The sequence below is a fragment of the Thunnus maccoyii genome, chromosome 3 (assembly GCF_910596095.1).
Source record: "Thunnus maccoyii chromosome 3, fThuMac1.1, whole genome shotgun sequence".
Taxonomy (NCBI): Eukaryota; Metazoa; Chordata; class Actinopteri; order Scombriformes; family Scombridae; genus Thunnus; species Thunnus maccoyii.
The window spans coordinates 26,314,248-26,335,423 of record NC_056535.1 but is presented as its reverse complement, the minus strand read 5'-3'; the positions used below and the strand labels follow the sequence as shown (position 1 = coordinate 26,335,423).

General features: G+C 37.1%; 1 protein-coding gene across 1 annotated transcript in view; it reads left to right on the top strand.

The window, feature by feature from the left end:
* Nucleotides 1–21,176, top strand: part of LOC121894572 (metabotropic glutamate receptor 4-like) — a 167,380-nt gene that overhangs the window by 115,359 nt on the left and 30,845 nt on the right. The window contains exons 5-7 of the mRNA XM_042407267.1: nucleotides 14,648–14,783; nucleotides 14,990–15,144; nucleotides 15,483–15,623. Coding sequence (XP_042263201.1) covers nucleotides 14,648–14,783; nucleotides 14,990–15,144; nucleotides 15,483–15,623 — 432 coding nt within the window. The remainder of the gene's footprint in view (nucleotides 1–14,647; nucleotides 14,784–14,989; nucleotides 15,145–15,482; nucleotides 15,624–21,176) is intronic.

Sequence of the window (21,176 nt, the reverse complement as noted above, 5' to 3'; positions counted from 1 at the left end):
CATCAATTATGGTGCAAAAATACTCCCAAGCAGCTGTGTATCATTTCTTGAGGCTTAGCATTTCTCTCATAAGAGGTTTTCTGCATTATTTCAGGTTCCCTCTGACTCACAGTATATCTTACAATAGCACCAATAAAATATTAAGTAAAAATATATACCAGCAAATATTTTCTTTGAGTTCACTCTACAAGAACTATTTTTCAACAAAATGATTCATTGCTTTTCTCTCTAGTGACGATAAGTTTAATTTCACAATTTGACACAAGAAAGGACAAACAAACCAGAGTAGCCAAATTTGTGAGTGAGCCATGTGTGATCCAACAGAGCAGATTTATAAAGCACCAGCAGCCTGTGAAGACCTATTACCTAATCATTGTCAGCCTGTCACTCCAGATGACCTCATCTCCACAGAAACATGGAGAAGAGCAGCAAAGTGAAATTCCAAAACAGTAGGAGCCTCCTGTTAGGTAGCCTCCCTCCATATGGCACCTGGATTTTTTTCCCCTCTTTTTAATTAACACATTTTGAAGGTAAGCAGCAGTCCCTTTTCACACAGGACAGGTCAGAGGTTTGAAAAACCACTCTCCACTCTCTGGAAGAGATCCAGGCAGATTTAAAAGGAAAATCCCAGTTGTCTGAAATTTCTTAAGCACTGAGATTTTTGGGGGGAAAGAAAATCTTCATTCAAACATAATGAGAACTGAAAACCTTGATTACTACGTGCAGATTAAAAAAAAAAAAGTTTAATGAATATTAACTTTGATGATTATTTAAAGGAGCATGGGGGGGAGGCAGATCTCTACAACAAGCTGAACATCCTTCATGTTTGAAATATTGAATTATGACCTTATAAAGCTGATATGGCATTACAAAACATGTTAGCCAGTAGTTGCCTGTTTCAGCAGATACAGAGCAACATAGTATTTGTTTGTAGTCTGACGAATGTTATTCCATTATTCACTCTCCTTTTAGCTTTGCTTTGGTCTTCAGTAACTCCTGAGAAATATAATGTACTGCCCCAAATATAAGATGACTCCCCTTTTTACACCCTTTCTCCTGAGATACTGTCAATGCAAGGAAAAGAGAGTCTTCATCCTTGAAGCGTTTTATCTTGTAAAAGTGAAATACTTCCATAAAAGCACAACATAAATTCCATATTTATGTAGCCATGTATCAGTCACACACTCTCACCTGTCTTGGAAGAGGTCAAAATTATTACTTTGGTAGTTGGCTTTTTTTGTCTGTTGGAGCTCCTCATCATCCGTGACGGAAGTAATTCTTATGTACTTGACAGACGATTTGGACCCCTGGTCTGTGTCCACAGAAAAGACATCAGAAGACTCTTTCGACTTGTTTTCACTTGTTTGTTCCCTCCGTAGCCAAAAACACATTATGAGCATTCAGAAACTTCTGCAGATTAAACTCAGCTAACAAAACACTTTTAGTGCCAACTGACTCTAAAAGACACACTATAAACAGACTTGAATACACTCGCTAACCTAGCAACATTAAAGCTACAAACAGCCCATAATGCATCACTTGCTGTTGGAGCCATTGTTACAGTGGTATTTTCTCCACTCAAAAAGGATTTCTGATTTTGTCAACACGTAATTGTCTAGTTCTTGAATATAAGACATCTTTTTCAAATGTAAAATACCATTTTAGATTCCGGCCTAGACAGCATTTTACCCTTGAGCTGCTAAATGCTTCATCATGTTGACCACCTAGTCAACAACTTTGTCCGTCTGTTGTTTCTTGTTGGTGGGTAGTGTACAGTGTCAGAGCTTTTTGCTGGAAACAGCTGCCTGCTGCTGCTGGAAATGACGTTGATGAGAGTGAACCAAAACAGTTGAGTGACTGCTTTTACTTACACATAGTCATTTGACCCATTGTTCATATAAAATATTGATTATAACATGATGGATAGTTTAATTTATTAACATGTTGATGTATTTGGCTTGGAGCGGTCTGTTCTAAGTACAGAGGGTGATGTGGTATCAAATGCTCAACACTGTTTGTTGCTTCTCTGGGTATTAAGGGCAATAAACTTGGAGCTGCATTGGGAGGCCTTTTTGTTATTTTTCAGGGTATCACTGTTGCCAAAGCATGCTTGAAAATTCACTCAATTTGGTGGTACTGAACTATGACACTATTACAGAGTCAATTAGGTAAGCCACAGTCTAAAGCAGTCCTATTCTTAGGGTTTACTGTGCAGATTCAGCTCTGCTTAAGGCGTTTCTGGACTGTAGTCATATGAAAGAGGTCAGGGAGAAGTCAATTGGTTTGATTGGAAGCACTGCCCTTGCTTAGAAGAGAGGTGAAAAATAAAAAAAGAACATTATGCAGCCATGGTTTTTTTCTTGTCTTGCACTTTGAAAGAGGGATTGCAGTGAAAGGCTCTTGTCAATCTATCTGTTAATGGGATATCTCTAGTTATAACTCAGAAGTGTAGACTTATTGTCCTGATGGCAGGGGTGTAATTTGGGAGGGTGTCACAGGGGACATATGACGTAGTTTTTCAGAAGGCAGTATACGTATATAACGTTATATTAAAAAAAAAAACAAAACAACAACAACAACAAAAAAAAAAAAAACAGGAGAAACTGTATGCACTAGGACCACATGGAAACAGTGCCTATTCAAGCTCCCAGTGCCCCCTCCCCCTCTTCTCTCTGTCTCTGTTAATATTAGGCTAACATTCACTGAGCCAACATAGATACACTCTTGCTAGGTTATGTTGCTACTATTACTAACATTGGCTGGTGAGCGAAACAGTCATCAGCCCTTCACATACTTCCAAAGGAGAGAAAAAGCGATTTGACAAACTAAATATTGAAGATGGTTATAAAACAGCATGAAAATGAGTCCAATTTAAACTGCAGCAAGTATCCGTCAACAATGTATGAAGAGCATAGTCTCTCTCGTTGCTAGTTTACTTGAACGTTAGACTCAATAGGATAACTTGACTCTGCTTTCATATCAGAGATTAGATGAGGTGGGGGTGCCTATGGAAGACAGGGAGGGTTAGGTAGGGAGAAGCCGCACTGAGTTGCTGGTAGGTTATATGTTACCGTAGTCCCTAAATATATGTAGAAAATGCTGGAATTTGGATTCAAGTCACAATTTTTCCTGAGGGAAGACCCTTGTTTTATTGTGTCCCCATTACTTCTCAAACCAAAGTTATGCCCTTGCCTGATGGAGGGCTCCGTAATTAAGGATCACATATTTTTAAGTTAAATGTGATGTGGCAGGCACCACCAACATCCAACGCTGCTAAAACTTTGAGGGATGATTCAATTCGGCATTGTGTTCTGGTGTTTAAAACATTACAGTGATTAGCTTGATGGATGAAAAATACGAACTAAAGGTCAAAATTTCAAACGCTCACAGGTTTTGACTCCTCCATGATGGGCTGATCCGGGGCGTAAAAAAATTAAGCCATTTTAATTTACAACAATGTTGTGAAGCCAAATTTCCAGCAGATAACACAACAGAGATGTTTCGCTTGACATATCTGTTTCTGACAAAGTCAGAGGCGACAGAAAGGAAATTTTTTCTTGCTGTGCTGTAACGGGCTGTATTTATCAAAATGTCCCATTCCTCCAACCACAATGGATGGAGACAGTGGACCACTTTGTTGTTTGCCAAAGTACCATTAAACTAAAAAAAGAAAGAACAATAATACATTTAGCAATTTTTTTTCTATTTTGACATTTAATCACTCATGACTACATGATTGATCTGTTTTTATTTAGTCTTAGCTGCCATAGTTCCCATGAATATTATACATGAAGTTGAATTTTTATACGGTAATTATATGGACAAACACACTTCTATCTGCCATCAAATGGTGTCATTTTAAGTCCAGTAAACTGCTCAAGTTTTTCAGAAAAAATATAATTGATTTAATTTAAGGGAAAAATTAGCCTTAAAAAGGCTCAATTTAGAAACAAGAAATTACATAAATGGAGAATGATGGTCCATAATTATATCTATTATCTATATATATATTTATACAAATACAAATTGTAAAAAATAAAGACTTATGTATAGATGTATTATTGTGGACTAAGGTATCTGACTAACCTTGCAGTATGTTATCATGAAATTGGTACTTTAATTTAGGTATAAATGTAAGTATTCATCGTAAACATAGCGGACACAATAAATACTATGAGCATATATCAAGGCATTACAAGAGATCATGCTGTGACAGTATTTGATGGTGAGCAATGATATGAAGTAAAACAAAGCCATAAACATTCAGAGAAAATACAAACAAACACACGTTTACATTATGATATTTCCCTGTTCAGTATAGCCTTTATAATAACACAGCTGTTTTACAGATTTTAATTTCAGTAATTTTAGGGAGGGGGAGTCCAACTCTTGAATTTGTTTTTGTGAATGGCGTGTGGAGTTTTACAAAGGCAAAATGGTGTGAAGTCATTCAATGAGACAAAACACAAAACTGAATAATATCTACTATAATGTCAGCCTTCAACACTTTTCACACTGACATGTCAAAAGGCCTGAAGCCAATTGTGCTCCTTCCTTTGTGCTTCAGCAAATTAAACATTCCTGGAAATGTTATTTTCACCGCAGCTGCAGTTCATTAAAATGAAGAATTCCTGTATTGGCCTGTAACAAAACCTGTTTATGTGACAGCAGCCAGTACTAAAAAGTAACATATAGGTATTTTCATGCTTGCTATATGTCTTTTTTTCTTTTGGTGAAGCTGAGCTGTGTAAAGAAAAAGTATAATATCCAGGCACCAGTATATTGGACACAATACCTCAAGTCAGTCAATGTCATTCAATGTCAGTCAGTGGTGCTTTACAAAGTTGTGAGAACATTAAAAACTTCCCGTCTTGCAATGTTTTAGTAATCCTTTAAATAATTCCTGGTTCTGCGCCTGGATCCAGATTTGCACCAAAAACAAATCACTGATTCCTTGGGCCTTGGCTGAAGTTTCATTGACCTCTCCTAATATTTGGAGATATCCTTCCAATAAACAAACAGAACCGAAAACATGACCTGCTTGGCAAAGGTAAACATGACTAAATTTGATATTGATTTTCAGTTCTCACTTATTTTTCTGGGGCTGTGTTTTTCTAGCTGCTGCACTCTGACACAGACCATGTCCTGCAAATATCTGTGGGACAGCCCAAAAAATATATTAAAAAAAACAACTTAACTGTCTGCAATATTATTTTTTTATGTTACCAAAAGTTTGAAAGTACAGATTACAGACTTAAAAGGTAAAGCCTACATGCTTTTTTTGCACATCATTCCTATACTTCACCTTTCTATTTCTGAAAATATATTCTGGATTAATATCACTGTGATACTAATACCTTCTGTTTTGCATCCGAAATTGTACTTATGCATGTATCATTTTACAGTATATGACACTGGTCATTGACCAAAGTGAAAGTGCTTATTTCAATTTGTGCATAAGTGATATGTAACTAGTATGTACAGTATGCTCTCACTTGATTCAACATAATATTTCACGTTGAAGTCTGAGATCAACCAACCAACCACGCTCCAAAAGCACAAAAATGAAACAGTCCTTTTATCACTAACAACAAAGTCAGAAGCAACCAACGCTCAGAAAAGAAAGAAAAAAGAAGTCAAGATGTTACGTTCCACGTGTTAATTATTTACTTGAGTGGCTCCACAGACTAAGCACATAAAAAGACATGTGTGGTGAACAAATAGCAAGGGAAATATGTACAATTAGGAAACTCAGTGGAGCAGAAAAGCAACAAATTGTGTTTTCAGAACTAATACTATTGTATTTCTTTGGTTTAATTGAACATGAACTGAGCACGGACACAGCAAAACAGATCAAAGTATACCATGAGGAACACTGATGGGACTTGCAAGGGAAAACATATCTTGGGAATTTGTTTTGAAATACATACACCATCATTGGACAGTAATTTTTCCTGACATGTCAGACCCACATAGACAGTTAAAGTTACACAGTGTACACTTAGTAGGAAAAGAGAATAATTTACAAGGGGAGATTATTTCAAATCTCCTCACACATCCACAAAAACAACCTGCTGACGCAAAGCAAGCCTTCAGCAAACCTAGAAGATTTGTCTTTTCCTGTGATGGTTTTACCTTCCTGCTGCATTTATAATATAGAGTTACTTCCTAGCATCAAACAGTGTTTTCCTCTTTTGAATATGTTGTCAGTTAAACTCCTCCATGAACTTTTGTGACTTTTCTGCTGTTCACATTTCATTATCAAAACCACTGTACAGCTATTGAGAACATTATTATGGTAAATAGCTCACAACTGTCATTTTAAATGTCATTAGCTATCACTGTTCATATGAAATCTACATGTGATCCCATCCAGTTCTGACCTCCATCAAATTACTAGGTGGCGTGCATCCTCATTAATCCAGCAATAACTGATCATTATTGGTGATTTAGTGCTATCAGTATTCAGCATGAGGACATCAGTGTTGCTATTTTTTTCCCTTTTCTTCAGGAAACAACTGTACTCACTGACAAAGAGGTCTTTACATAATGTATTCAAATTAGAGCACAGAGCAGGAAGACTGTAGTTTGCAGTGGGATTAAAAGCAGGCATTTTTTTTTTTTGTTTTTTTATAGGACTGCTGCAAGGTTAGCAGACTCACTGCTGTTTTTACAAGTCCTGACTTGAGCAGGAAATTACAGTATGTTTTACCTCGAATTATTACTTGAAACCAATGACATAGGAAATGGGCTGTTGCTAAAGTAAAATACAGGCAGAAGTAAGGAAGTGACACCAAAAATTGCTGCCTTTGTCAGTTCATATGGAGTTCAGCATCCTACAGATTTAATCCAGGATCTTTTAATGGTTACGGTATTACGGTACATGTAGCTGATTCCATGCAATATACTGTACAGCATCCCTGTGTATGTAGTTGAGTGTCATGTGTACAGTCTGTGTCTCATTAGTCTGGTCATATGATTTCACAGCAGCCGAGAGAGCTCAACACACTGCACAGCAATTATTTATATTTTTGGCCACTTGTTGGCAGTGGAACAAAATTGATATGGTGAATGTGTTGGCAAACAGTTGTTTCTTTACTCATCCAGCAGACATAGAGCAATATTATCATTCCTTTGAAGTTGTGTTTGTGTCCACCTGATTTAAGTCCAATATTTACTCTCTTTTTAGATCTGTTTTGCTCTGCCACTCCAGAGGGAAATATCTGACTCTTTAGCTGTTAAATACTCCAATATATTCACCATTTAGTTGCTAACTTTGTCTGCTGTTTGGTTTCTGGCAGGAAATATGCAGTCAGTTTTTAGATTTTAAAATTTGTGGGCCTGAAAAACAAAACAATGAGCTGAAAGATGCTATTTTTACATTTACATCACAGATAGTCATTTTATCCATTGTTAATATAAAAATATTGAATAGTGCAGCTTTAAGAAAACACAAGCAATAGAAAAAGCACAAGCAAATGAAGATAAAAAGTTTGAAAACACATATTTGGAAAAACAGTGCAAATATGTAAATAAATAAAACAACATTTGCCACTCCTCAATGAAGTTTGAATATGAGCTACCAATATTTATTTTAGTTTTAATACCTTGACTCTGAAATAACTGGAGATACTGGCTCCAGTTGTTGCTTTTCTGTTTCTAAATATGATTTCACAGTGGATACTTGTTTTTAGCCTATCTGCTTGTGTTTTCTGAAGTTGCAGTGTGTTAAGCTCTTGAACTCAGTATACAGAAAAGTCAAGATGCTATACATCTAGTTTCTGCAGTTGCAAAGTTGCAGTCTACCAAACAGTAGTTGAATTAGTATCTCATACCATAAGGAGAGAGAAGCTGGTTGGACTGCCTGATTGACTGACTGAATGAACTCCCATTAAAAACAAAATATAACATTATGAGGGTTTCACATCTCCTCTTCTGTAAAAGCACATCTTCTCTTTGCAGGCATCTAAATCTTATTGTTAGCTTATAAGTTTAAACATTAAAGTTTTGTGTCCACTTTTTGCTGCAGTGACATAATTCAACTTGTGCTGAATCCAGTGTTCACTTAATTCAATTACAAAACATGCGCAGGTTGTTAATGTCTTGATTTGAAAATTTTATGCAACTGCCTTGATCTGACATACAATAAGTCTGTTGTTATCTGGAAGGCATCTTACTATAAATAAGAAGCAGAAAAAGAAAGCAGCTCAGCCATTGTGGCAAAGACAGACTGCATGAGCGTGGCTGGACATAGAGGCTATTTGTCACTATTAGTTTTCATTAATTTTAGTGAAGACATTCCTAAGATAACACCAGGATAGTCCTCTTAGGTTGCTCAGTGTATTGGGTTCCTTTCTTCAGCTGTACAGTCTAATAAATCTTGGTGTTACATTTGATCAGGCAATGCACTGTGCAATACAATTGGATCACAGGCCTTACTTTTCATACAGATGCATTTGAATTCATGTATATGGTCGCATAATTTAAGTGATTGATCATTTTTGGAAATGTATTGATTTGATGCATATAATGTTAATGTTGTTTTGGTCATTTATTTTCTCATTTCTGTGCAGGATACTTTTTGAGTACTTGAACATGGCTTCTCATTGTGATCCAATTGCTGTCACCCACCTGCATTCACTCAATAATCAGGATTGGGTGACACCCCCTGCCAAGTTTATAAAATGTTTGCTTGTTGTTTGTTCGCCCTTGTACCCTGGAGAGGACCTTTATGGTCGAAACCAGTCGGTTTTTATTGTAAGCAGCCATGTTGAATAAAGGCTTTTTAACTTAACACTAGAGTTTTTTATTCCTGCTCCAAGCATGAGTGCCTGACGTTTGTTTTTCCTTCTTATGTTTTTAAGGTATGTTGTTGCTTATGATTTATTGTTTGTTTCTTTTATTATATATTATATTGTAGCATTTTATGGTCTTATTTCTTTAACAATTTTACTCTTGTGAAGCACTTTGTGACCTTGTTCTGTGACAGGTGCTATATTAAATAAACTTTACTTACGACTGCGGCATGTGAGAAACTGCAAAGTGACAACGTGGCTTGCATGTTTCTCACTTATCTAAAACCATGGATCAGTTAAGTAAGTACCCAAAATGACTGATAATTGAGCCTGTTTGAGTCAAGTGGACAAGTGGGTCATCACACACAAAGGCTGAAGTGATGAAATGCTCTCACGACTGCAGCCAAGTTACACTCCCTCCAGCAGTCTGCCATAAAATGAAGGATTATTTAAAGTGTCAAGACAGTTAAAGTGTGATTTTTAGGGTTACCATGCATCACTTTTAGGGTCAAACATGCATCACTCTTCATTCAATCCTTCAATCATTTATTAATGGCCACACAACCGAGGTCGGTGGAATTTGCTTTCAGTACAGCACTGAGGCTCAATTCAACAGTGTCAATAGCATCAAACATATAAAGATATCAGCATCACATTAGACACATGACTAGCAAAACTGACAATATTCACAGATTACTACTGGACAGCAATTACAGACAATATTTACAAAATTGACACAGAGCTTTTAAATGCAGGTTTAGTGAGCAGAGTTCAGAGTCCATGTTGCAGTGGGGAAAAAAACTGTTTTTAATACTGGATGATTTGGTGGGCGGGGACCAGTAGTGCCTCCTAGAGGGTATCAGCTGGAAGAGGTGGTGAGCAGGATGAGAGGGATCAGAGATGATTGTTTTGCTCTTTTGATTGTGTGTTTGTGATAGTGATTCAACTGATAGGAGGGAGGTGCCAATAATCTTGGATGATTTATTGACTATGCACTGCAGTTTTTTATGTGTGTGACTGTTCATGCTGCTGTACCAAACTGTTACAGATGAGGTGAATATGCTCTCAATGATGGCTGTGTAAAACTGAAGGAGGCTTTGTTTCACTTTTTTTTTTTAATTTCTTGAGCTGTCCTAGGCAAAACTTTGCTGGGCTTTTTTTGGTAATGTAGTCTGTATTGATGCAGAAGAAATCTGAATGAGTTAGTGATGGTTATGGGTTCTCCAGAGATGTGAATGGGGGTTTGGGGGGGGGGGGCGCTGAGCCTGAAGTCTATAATGAGTTCTTGTGATTTAGATGTGTTGAGCTGGAGGTTGTTATCAAGGCACCAAGTGATTGCTTGGGCTACCTCCTCACGGTATTGGTCTTTGTTGTTGTCGGTTATGAGTGAAGTTATGGTTGTCTCATTGCATATTTTAAGAATGGAGACTGTGCTATGGTAGGATGTAAAGAACCAGGAGAGAATGTAACCCTGGGGGGCGCCCATGCTGAGCGTCAGAGGTCGTGATTAAAGGCTATTCATCTCTACCCTCCGTTGCCTTCTCCACGGGAAGCTTCGAATCCGGTGGCATATGCAGGGAACAATATTCATATCGAGCAGTTTATTGAAGAGATTGTGTTTATTGTATTTAAGGCCAAGCTGAAGTCAATGAATAGGATGCGGGCATAGGTGTTAGGTGAGGGGTAGTTTAACAGCATCCTCAACAGACCTGTTGGCTCAGTAAGCAAAGTGATAAGTATCCATCAGAGGGGTAGTGTAGATTTTCAAATAGAGGAGCCAAGAGGAGATCTTGATTGATTTTGGCACAGGGATTATGACTGAGTCCTTGAAGCCCTGTGGCATTGTCAGAGGGAGGTGTTGAAAATGTTGGTAAACATTGGAGCCAGTTGAGCTGCACAGTGTTTGAGTACAGTTGGACTGATCCTGTCTGGGCCTGCTGCTTTCCTCTTGTTTGTTTTTCTGAACATGGCCCTCACCACCTCCTCCTGGATGTAGAATGGATGGGGGTGGAGGGGGGATGGGAGGAGAGTAAGGAGGAACAGGAGTCTGTTCAAACCTCCAATAGAACTCAATGAGTTTGTCTGGGAGGTAAGTATCAGTATCAGGTGTGTGTATTTCTCGCTTTCCTCCTGCGCGCTGTGCTATTCTGTCTTGTCTGTCCATGCGCTGTTAGTGCTCTCTTTTCGCACCGTGATGTTATCAGTTATGAATTTGTTTTCCACTGTGTGAGAAAATGAACACGCTGCGTGAGAGCATGTGAAAAGTGTCAATTGCATGAGTATCATGGTCAATGCGTGAGAGTTGGCAGCCCTGTAATTGTAATATAGCAGTGGTTGAATGTGTTAGATCTTCTGCTGGGGCATGTCACCTGATGTTTGTAATTGGGGAGTTCAGTGGATGGGTTGGTATGGTTAAAGTCGCCGAGCACAATGACTGGGATGAGAATTTTCCACAGAGGAGATGTAGGTGGCTAATTCGGTGCTGTATTAACAGCATCTATAAATCTATAAATCATCTTGCCTGGTTACAGACACATGAATCAACACCAAATCAGAGCTTTGCAGACAGGATTTAGAAAAATAGTGCTGGAAAAATAAAAATATAAACAAAAAAATGTTTATGGTTATGGTTGTGGTGCACACTTAAATGGTGTTTTTCCATTACGGGGACTAGACCCGTAACTGAAGCTGACTGGAAGTTGTGGGAGCTAAATTTCAGCTTCCTTTAGGAGGGGTTACTAAATCAAGTTCCAGGTACTTGAGTCTTGGGTTTGCTCGTGGGTGCTCACTCACCTTTACAATTACGTATATCCAATCCTTCCCAGATAGTAAAATAAAATGGAAAAGCAAAGCGCAGTTGACCACCTTTGCCCTAGAAGTTCTCAATGGTTCAGGTTATGGAAAGCTCCAGGTTATGGGTCATTAAGTCCCAGTAATGGAAAGGCACCATACGGATCTACAGCAATGCTAGGGCTTTGTGAGGCTGTGCTTAGGTACAATGGTGCCTTGAGCAGGTGTAATGTTTACCTTGTTCAATATCTTACTTTAGCGTGTTAGCATGATGACATTTGCTAATTACCACTTAAAGGGAGTATTCAGTATTTTTCAACCTGGACAATAACCAATAACTTGGGTGTCAACCTAGATAATCAAAAACTAAATATATAAAAATATATAAAACTCTTGAGAACAATATGGACACCAATAATAGCTTTCAACAAAAATGGATTTCTGAAATAGGAGATCAGCTGAATGAAGAAGAATGGAAGCAAGTATGCAGAGAAATTCATAAAACAACAAATTCTAAATATTGGAGGAAATTTGCATGGAAATTATATGCAAAATTTTGAGAATACTCAGTATCGCAGCCCTGAAGCAATAACTAGAAATTGGCTAAAACCCTCGACTCCATCAGTTCAAAGATGGAAAGTAACAGTACAGGAAATCTCAAAAATTGAGAGAATAACATGTGGTGTTGAATGAAGAGACAGAGTATAAAAGACGTTTAAGTGGATGAGATACAAGGCCACCGATTAACTTATGAAATTATTTAAACTGAGACTGACAAAAGAATTTATAAAAGGACAGAGGCAGATCTTCGGCTCAGTAGAGCATATCTACAGAGAAGGAGTAGATACACATATACATTGTATGTACATATAAAATGTATGTATTCACAGATAAATACTTGTGTGTATGCAGGTATATGCATACATGGATGCAATTACTATTATTATCATTATTTATTTATTTATTTATATATATATATTTTTTTTCTTCTTGTTTTTATTACCGGGTGTCTAAAATACAAAAAAAAATTGCAAGGACATGAAAATATGCATTTTGTGTATGTATCAAATTATGAATGAATTGCAATGAAAGTACGAAAAAAAAGTGAACCTCATGGTGGCGCTATCACCAAAGCCAGTAAGCTTCATCCTCTGGGGACCATGAATGTTTGTTGTGAATTTTATGGCAATTCATCCAATAGTTGTTGAGATATTTCATTCTGGATTAAAGTAGTGGGCTGACCAACCAACTAAAATTGCCTTGCTTAGAGCTACAATGGCTACAAATTTGAATGAGATTGACAAAGCTGAACACATTGTTGTGAGTCAACTTCCAGAAAAAATGTCTCCTATATCGGCAGATTTCTTCAATCACTGTGAAAAACATTAACTGCTCTCAGAGACCGCTAACTCAGCTTTTGTTTATACTGAAAGTTAAGCCAGTGGGAGGGATACATCACTGATTGGTTAGTGCCAAACAAAACAAAATAACTCCCTCTCCCAAAGAGAAACTGGGTGAACCTGACATCAAACTGAATTAATGAAGTAAAACAAAATGGCACGTCAGTCTGATAAACAATCTACTAACCCTTGGGTATGTTTTTGGGCATTTCACTTGGTACAGCATGGCATTAAAGATAGAAGAAAAAGTTATCTCACAGTGGTCACCCATACTAAGAATGTATGTGCTCCTAGTGCTGCAAAGTACTTGGTGTCCACAAATAATGAGTAAATGTATTACACTACGTGACTCAAACTGCAGTAGTGCAATGTGGTTCTGATAGAAGAACTAATTCAACAGGTCTGCAAATTTATTGTTTAATTTTCAGGATGAGAGATAGTAAAAGTGTGTTTATTGGACCTATAGCACATCTGAAGTGGGGAAGGAAAACTGCACAACTTTTAAAACCTAGCATGTCTACGCAGTTCATGTGTTATGTAGTTCCCTCTCTTGTTGATGCAGAGATGAACACACTCAAATGATGCAGCACAGGCAGGCACACATTAAAAGATTTTGTGTTTGCATTTGGTCATGAGGGATCTACTGTAGATATCACGCTGTCTGGCCTCTATCCTGACTTTGCTTTAAACAATTTATGTTAAAACTGAGCATAAGATGAAAGACAAACTTACAAAATTTGTAGCATGTGCACTAATTCATGCTGAAAAAAAAGAAATGTTTTTACAGGGCCAGATGATGAATTCAGAGGAGATAGTGGTTGGACAAAGGCAGCATGTGTTGTCTGATCTGCTGATAGAACAAATTAAAAAACGATTTGTTTCATCATGAATTGTCATTGGCTGTTGCATTGAGTATTGCAGTTTCTTTTTTGCTGACAAAATATAAAATCTTTGCATGTGTGGGGACCAGGTAAGAAATCCTGTCTGTCCCGTTCAAACTTAAATGTAAACTTTGGGATTTTCAACCTGGACTCTAGTTTTTTCATTTTGTATGTAAGTGACTAATGGGGACAACGATTTTTGAAAGTGGTCCAGTATTGAGTGAGAGCGCTGCAGGGTCAATGTACATCCACTAAAAGTGCTTGTTTTTGTCACTGACAGGCTCAGATTGTTATTATAATTGTCTGACAACATTATGGAAAGAACCCTACAGAGAAATAAATCTTTTAACTAACTTTAACTGTTTGTTATTGTGTCTAACCAAGTCTTGCTCAAGGAGAAGTCTCACTCTGAAATCTTGCGAATGTTGTCTTAAAGTTGTCTTGAGGGCAGCAAGGCAATCAATTATCCTTCTGCTGGTCAATCACTCTTTAGGGAAACACAGTGTTTCACAATTATAGTGTCAGTTTTCTAAGCATTCCCTGTGTAAACAGGTGAAGTAGCCATAAAGCCCTCAATTTCATTACCTCAGCTATGATTGTTTATTAGTATCTAATTACATTTAAATTCAATTCACACAACTACATTTGTATAGTGTCATGTTTTCATGTTTAATTCACAACTGTATGCATATATATCTGTGATTTATCTGATTCTGTGAAGCTTTTATTCTACAGTTTCTCCAAATTATCATATAACATGTATAAACTTGTGTTTGTTTAGGGGGTGTGTGCATCTCCCAGTCTGTCAAGATTCCTCGGGAGCCCAAGCAGGGAGAGTTTGACAAGATCATCCGACGACTCAGAGAAAACCCAAATGCAAGAGTTGTCATACTTTTTGCCAATGAAGACGATATCAGGTAAGGCCTAGTAATAGCTACATAACATAGCTTTGAAGATTAGAAAAAAACACGACAGCAGTGGACAGCACAGAAGCAAGTGGGAATACACATTTCAGTCGGCCTCTGCCAGACCACTGTGTAATGAATTGCAAAACAAAATCAAAGTGGAGCTGGTTGGGTTGCTGACCTTATCCATGGCAACATCTGTTTCCTCACCTTTGCAGGCGGCTACTCCATGCAGCTAAAAAGGCCAACCAGACAGGTCATTTCATCTGGGTGGGTTCAGACAGCTGGGGCTCAAAGATCTCTCCGGTTGTGCACCAGGAGGAGATGGCAGAGGGAGCAGTCACCATCCTGCCCAAGCGCCAGTCGATCAGAGGTACAGAGATGGTCATTGTGCAAACATTGTATCTTCCTGTATTATAAAACCATGTGCATATTTCTCTGGGATATTCTTTTCTTGTTAGGCAGGGCTCTGTCTGTTTGCAGAAGAATAACATTTGCTTTGCTATGCCTAACACTTATCATTTGATCATGAAACATCTAAAAACTAAAATTCAATCTAACAAAGCAACATATATAGTAAATTGAACATACACTATATTCAATCAGTTATGCTGTAGAACACATCAGAGCTCTGGCTCACACACTGGGTGCAACACTGTTTTACACTGACACTGACTGTGTCAATGACAATGAACCCATTGATCTGTCTAGGGTTTGATCGTTACTTCATCAGCCGAACGCTGGAAAACAACAGAAGGAATATCTGGTTTGCTGAGTTCTGGGAGAACAACTTCAGCTGCAAACTCAGCCGTCACGCCGTGAAGAAAGGGTCCGGGCTCAAAAAATGCACAAGTAAGACATTCTCCTGTTGGGGGAAAAAGCTGTTTAATGTTCTTTTTTGTTAAAACTTTTAACCAACTTGAAAACATTCTTTTGATGTCTTGAGGGAGGTGACACATTTGGCTCATGGTGAGAGTGTTTTGACAGCATTGCCCACCTATTAAAAGTGGAGCAGCTATACATTCAATATTCAAAATCACAGTTCAACTCACAGCTCATTTCAGTGCTGCACTATATTTCTGCTGAGTCTAGTGTGTTTACCCACATTGCTATAACAAGTGAATGGCTTAGCTGGGCTGCATAGTTAAAGGCTTCAGGCTCAGTGCTCTATGTTATACAGCCCTGGATAGCACAGTTTGTCTTGAGATGGAAAAACATGATGCATTTTACTAAGATTTAAACACTAATTAAGCAGCACAACATATACAGTCTAAGATGTGCATGACAATATTATTTAGAAGGACCTAAAGTCAGTTTTTGTGCATTTGTGCCTAGCCACAGTCATAGTTCTAGCATGGACTGTTGTAGTTTTATTTTCAATCATATTAACCATCAAACACAAACTACATTTTAATTAAAAAAAAAACATGTACAGAAGTTGCTAAGATCATTAACATGAAGCCAGAACAGCCAATGTTCACAGCTCATCCCGAGTCTTGCTAATTAGCTTTGCAGATTGCAAAGTGAAATAGTGCATTATGTACTTCGTGCATTTTTCACTTTTCACATGTAAAACAAGTCTCTGGTTCCTGCTGAAAGAGAAAATTTATCAGATATCACCTACAAATTTGCAAACAAGATCAAAAATATGACCTAAAATTAGCAACCTAGTCAAATAATTAAATAACAGTAACATTTAAAATATACACCAGCATCAATAAGTGTAGCAATTTGTAAGATTCTGGAGAGTTTCATATGGACGAGTTAGGAACATGTTTTGTGTACATTACAGAAAATAATATGGGTAGCTTGATCCTAATATGTCATTATTTGAGAGCAATATTTCTTCCTGACACATCCTAGCTACTGTAGCACAGTGACTAATGAAAGCCTACATTGTAGCAAAGTGTATGTAGCCTTAGGTTTCAACATTATTTTACCCATTGTAAATTTGCAGCGGAAAACTTATCTTTATGGATCATAAAGATAAGTTTCTCAACACGATTCTACTGGATAATGTAACAATACAATGAGGGCAACAACAACCAGAGGCACAAATCAGAATTATAGCTTATTCAGAGGGCTTCATCATTTCAATGAGTCACTGCTTAATAGCTGCAGATATGATCACCCAGCCATACAGTAGGTGGCATGGACAACTGAATTTTAAGCTTGGTAATTGGACTGTTTAAGCAGTTCCCTGTTGGAAACATAGACCATTGTCTTGTAACTTTTGACTTATTTTAAAGAACCAGAATTTTTATCTGCAGTTGCTAATGTTTGCTCTCCCAAAGTGATGAAGCTAGCTGAGGACTTTGAGATCATTCAACAAACTGAAGCTAGATCTTATAATTCAACTGCAAAAATAGATAATATCCAGTTTCAATTTAAACTAAAAACAAAAAATAAAGATTCAATTAAATTTTGATATGGCAGGATCATTCTATAAAGTACATTGCAAAATATGTTTGATGAGTCCTACATTATAGACATGCAAATATAAAATTAAAACTTTATTTAAATTATTTAAATATAATGTCATCAGCAATTGATACCCATATAAATATAGATATAAAAAGAGCTTAAATCACAGTGTGGACAAAATAATGTGCAACAAATTAAGAAAGACAGTGTTAGTACATAACATGAGTGTGATTTGTGATGAGTGATTTGGGGGCATACGGCAGGTGGAGTGGGGAATTAAGGAGACGCTCCGATTAGATCATCACGTCATTACAGAACACAAAGTCAGAAAATCACTCACGTTCATACTCAAGGGCATTTGTGAGTCTCCTGTTCGACTGAGTTATGTGTCTTTAGGCAGAAACCACACGAACTCCAGGGAATCAAAGGGAATCAAAGTAATGACCTTGCTGTGAGGTGACAGCGCTAACCACTGAGCCACCATGCTGCCCTGAAGCCAGATGTGTGTTTGCACAATCTGCATACACTACTTTCCACGCAGACATTGGTATTTGTAAACAAAAATGTGTTGTGACAGTATGTGTGAAGTACGTCCACACATGCTTTACACAACGATTACATAGAGTTTTATGACTAAGTTCCATACCACAGCAATGTGGCCAAGAAAAAGAAAACAGGGGAAAAAAGGGAAATATTTTTAATCTTTTATTCTTCATAGCTTCATCATAGGTTTCAAGAGTTACATATACAGCAGCATTTATAGAAATGTGCATTAATATTCTTCTTTCTACAAAATAGATCTTTTCATATTTTCATCCAAAATGTAGGCTGCAGTAATGTGGAAATAGAAATAATAGATTGTATCAGATTGTAAATATCTATTACTTTATATTATAGTCATTTATATCATTTATATAAATGGGATGCACAAAATACTAGTTTGCTTTAAAACCTTTTCAAGAAAAAATGAAGAACATATCCTTCATGATGATAGGATTTACTGCAAAGCTATTAGCTAGTTAAAGGTGCCCTGTGGAGTTTTCTTGTAAACAAACAAAATGTATGTTTACATTGAGTGTTTCTCACCCAAATGGATTCTGTGTATCCTTAAAGTCTAACAAAAGTGTATAATATTTTGTGTCTTATATGGTTTTTCCACAGAAAAGTTGAATTACCTCATTAGAAGCTCTTAGGCTTAGATCTAGTCCTTCTCTTTCATTGATAAAATCCTGATTATATGAAAATGCAAATATTATTCAAAAGTTTGACATCACTAGTTGTGATGTCACAATCATGTTGGCATTATAGGTATATGCTTTAAATATTGCAATATATAGTTAAATTACACACACTACGACACAAGAATTGTATCCATATCACCCACTTTGTGCATAATGACTCAAAGGCTGCTTTGATGTTACTGCAGGATGTTGCTTGCGCCAGACAAAGAGCATAATGAGTCTGAGATATACCATTTCTTAATGGATGTGTTGACATCCATTTGTAATTGTGGTTGTAATCATTATGCTCATAAATGTGCTGTAATTATGTCTGTAACGATGTCCAAGGATAACTGAAGGACCCTTGTGTAGAAACTCAAAAAAAAAAGGAGAATCTTGATGTTTATTTATTCATAGCCTCAGGATTTAACAAAAGAGGTCTTGGCAAAACAATAAACAGCTAAAACAGTACTGCTGACACAATGCAGACTGACTAAATACACAAAACTACAACTATTGCTCAAGAGGTAGGCTGCAAAACCAACAACTGGCATTGTCTTCACAGACAGTAAGTCCCAACACTAAGCTCTCCAGAGAGAGAAAATGGAGGGTTATGTATAGGGTAACACTCAGATGGATAAGATAAGAGAAGATAACACTGATATATGAGTTAGTAATGTACTTGTTTGGAATGACCCCTGGTTACCTGACAGCAGAAATGCTGGTGAGAACGCTGGCAAGAGCACCCTGGGGAACGCCAGCGACTGTTGCAGAGCGTGCCGCCTGATCAGCACCCTGCATAATGCTCGCAACACTTGTTAACTGTTTCACTATAACTGAGATGTAGAATATGGAACAGTGTGTACACAGGGGTTTATAAAATTGGCACAAAGATGGTTTATGTATATTTCTGCTGTTGTGCAAACATAAACTTTTGATCTTGAATCTAAAGAGAGTTATGTGCATCTTATCCCTAGAGACATAATATGGAAGGTCACTGAGAATAACAAGTATCTATATTAGTTTGTAAGAAAACAGCATAGTGAAAAAAAAATAAGTTCAGCCAAGTTAAATTAAGTTAAATCTGTAAATGCAGATTAATAATACAGTACGTCAAAATGTATAGTGCTGAAGTTTTACAATAAAATTTGACAGTGATCATTTAGGGTCCTCATGTTATCTAAATCAGGAGAACAGCCAGACTTATTTCTATAAATTTCATTGAAAGTGAAGGATGCAACAACATTTTTGAATAGTAGATTTCATTATAACCTTTAAAACCATCAATCAATACTGCCTGTAAACCACATGGCCTCCTTTTGTATCAGCTATACACAATCAACTCTGCATTGAATGTATTGGTCATAAAACAAAACAACAAACTGGTTTGTAAATTTCAAACAAACAAAACTGCAAAAAACATTACGTTTACAGTCCTTTTTTGCTGTGCAAAAGTTGCATCTCGCTCTCTTTTGTCCCCTTGTGAAGTTGACTGTGGGGCTACAGATTAATCAGGGCAAGATTGGAATAAGGGATCCACAAAATCAGTGAAATAGGGGCTCAGGTACTTTTTATAGTCCTACAAAAGCTGCCCTTCACTATAGGGAGGACTATGTTGGGCAACCACTATGTTGGTTGCCTGGGAATTGATGGGTTTGATTTGTTACTTTGTATAGGCTTGTTTGCAGGTGCAGATGCTCACCCGGTGGGAACCCTGGCAAGTGTAGCAATATGGTGGGAACATGGGCAGTTCTCGTGATTGTGGCAAGGTCCTCCTTAAACTCTGTCCCACTGTCCCAATGACAAAAATACACACATACACACAAAATATACACACAAATCTATAGTTTCACTGTTTCAAGGTTGTCCATAACCACTCTTTACCACCCCTTTGAATAAATACGAGTCTTTGATTTTGACCCAGAACACCCTCTATGTGTAAAACATTATACCAACTGTGCCAAAAAGTAAATAATTTTGAAATATTTCCATTTTTGTATATTCTAGGCCACTTCAGGAAAACTTATCAAATATCAGGCTTAAAGAGTATAATTTAGAATGATTTTATTGCTTTCAAATGTCAAAATGGGTCAAATTTGACCCAACCAGTATATAACGGTTTACTAATCTCACGAAAAACAAAACCAGCAATGTATTAGTCATTCATTACTTTCTGGCATCCCTATCCTGTCTGCGGCACTCAGGTTCATTTGTTCCTACTGAAGATGTAAATCTTTAAAAACGGGTCGTGATTATATAGTTTAATTTTTCTAAAAGGCTCAGTAATTTCTTTAAACTGCCAGGCACCTTGGTTTTAAACAAACATAACTCAAACAAGAGTACATAATGCATCTGTTGAGGACAGTTCTCAGACAGTTTGGTGCACTAGTATTAACGACATCAAGATGATGTATTTAGGAACTCAAAAGTAACAGTATGATGTCATTATGTCAAGTCGGAATATTGCCATTATCATGATATTAATTTTTAAAAATCATTTTAAGAATTATACCAGCATTATCTTGAACAATACAATATGGCACAGCCCTACAGGATACCTGTCACTGTTGGTTTTGCTCTTTTCATGGGATCTGTTGACATTCAGAAGAATATAGAATATCAGCAACCTTATCCTTTAAAATAAACATGGGCTGCTTCAAAGTGTGAGACTTGATTACAGTTTTATTTGCAGTTTGTAAACAAGCAAGACAAGAGGGCTTACAAATGATGACTACATATCACTTAATATAAAATGATGAAA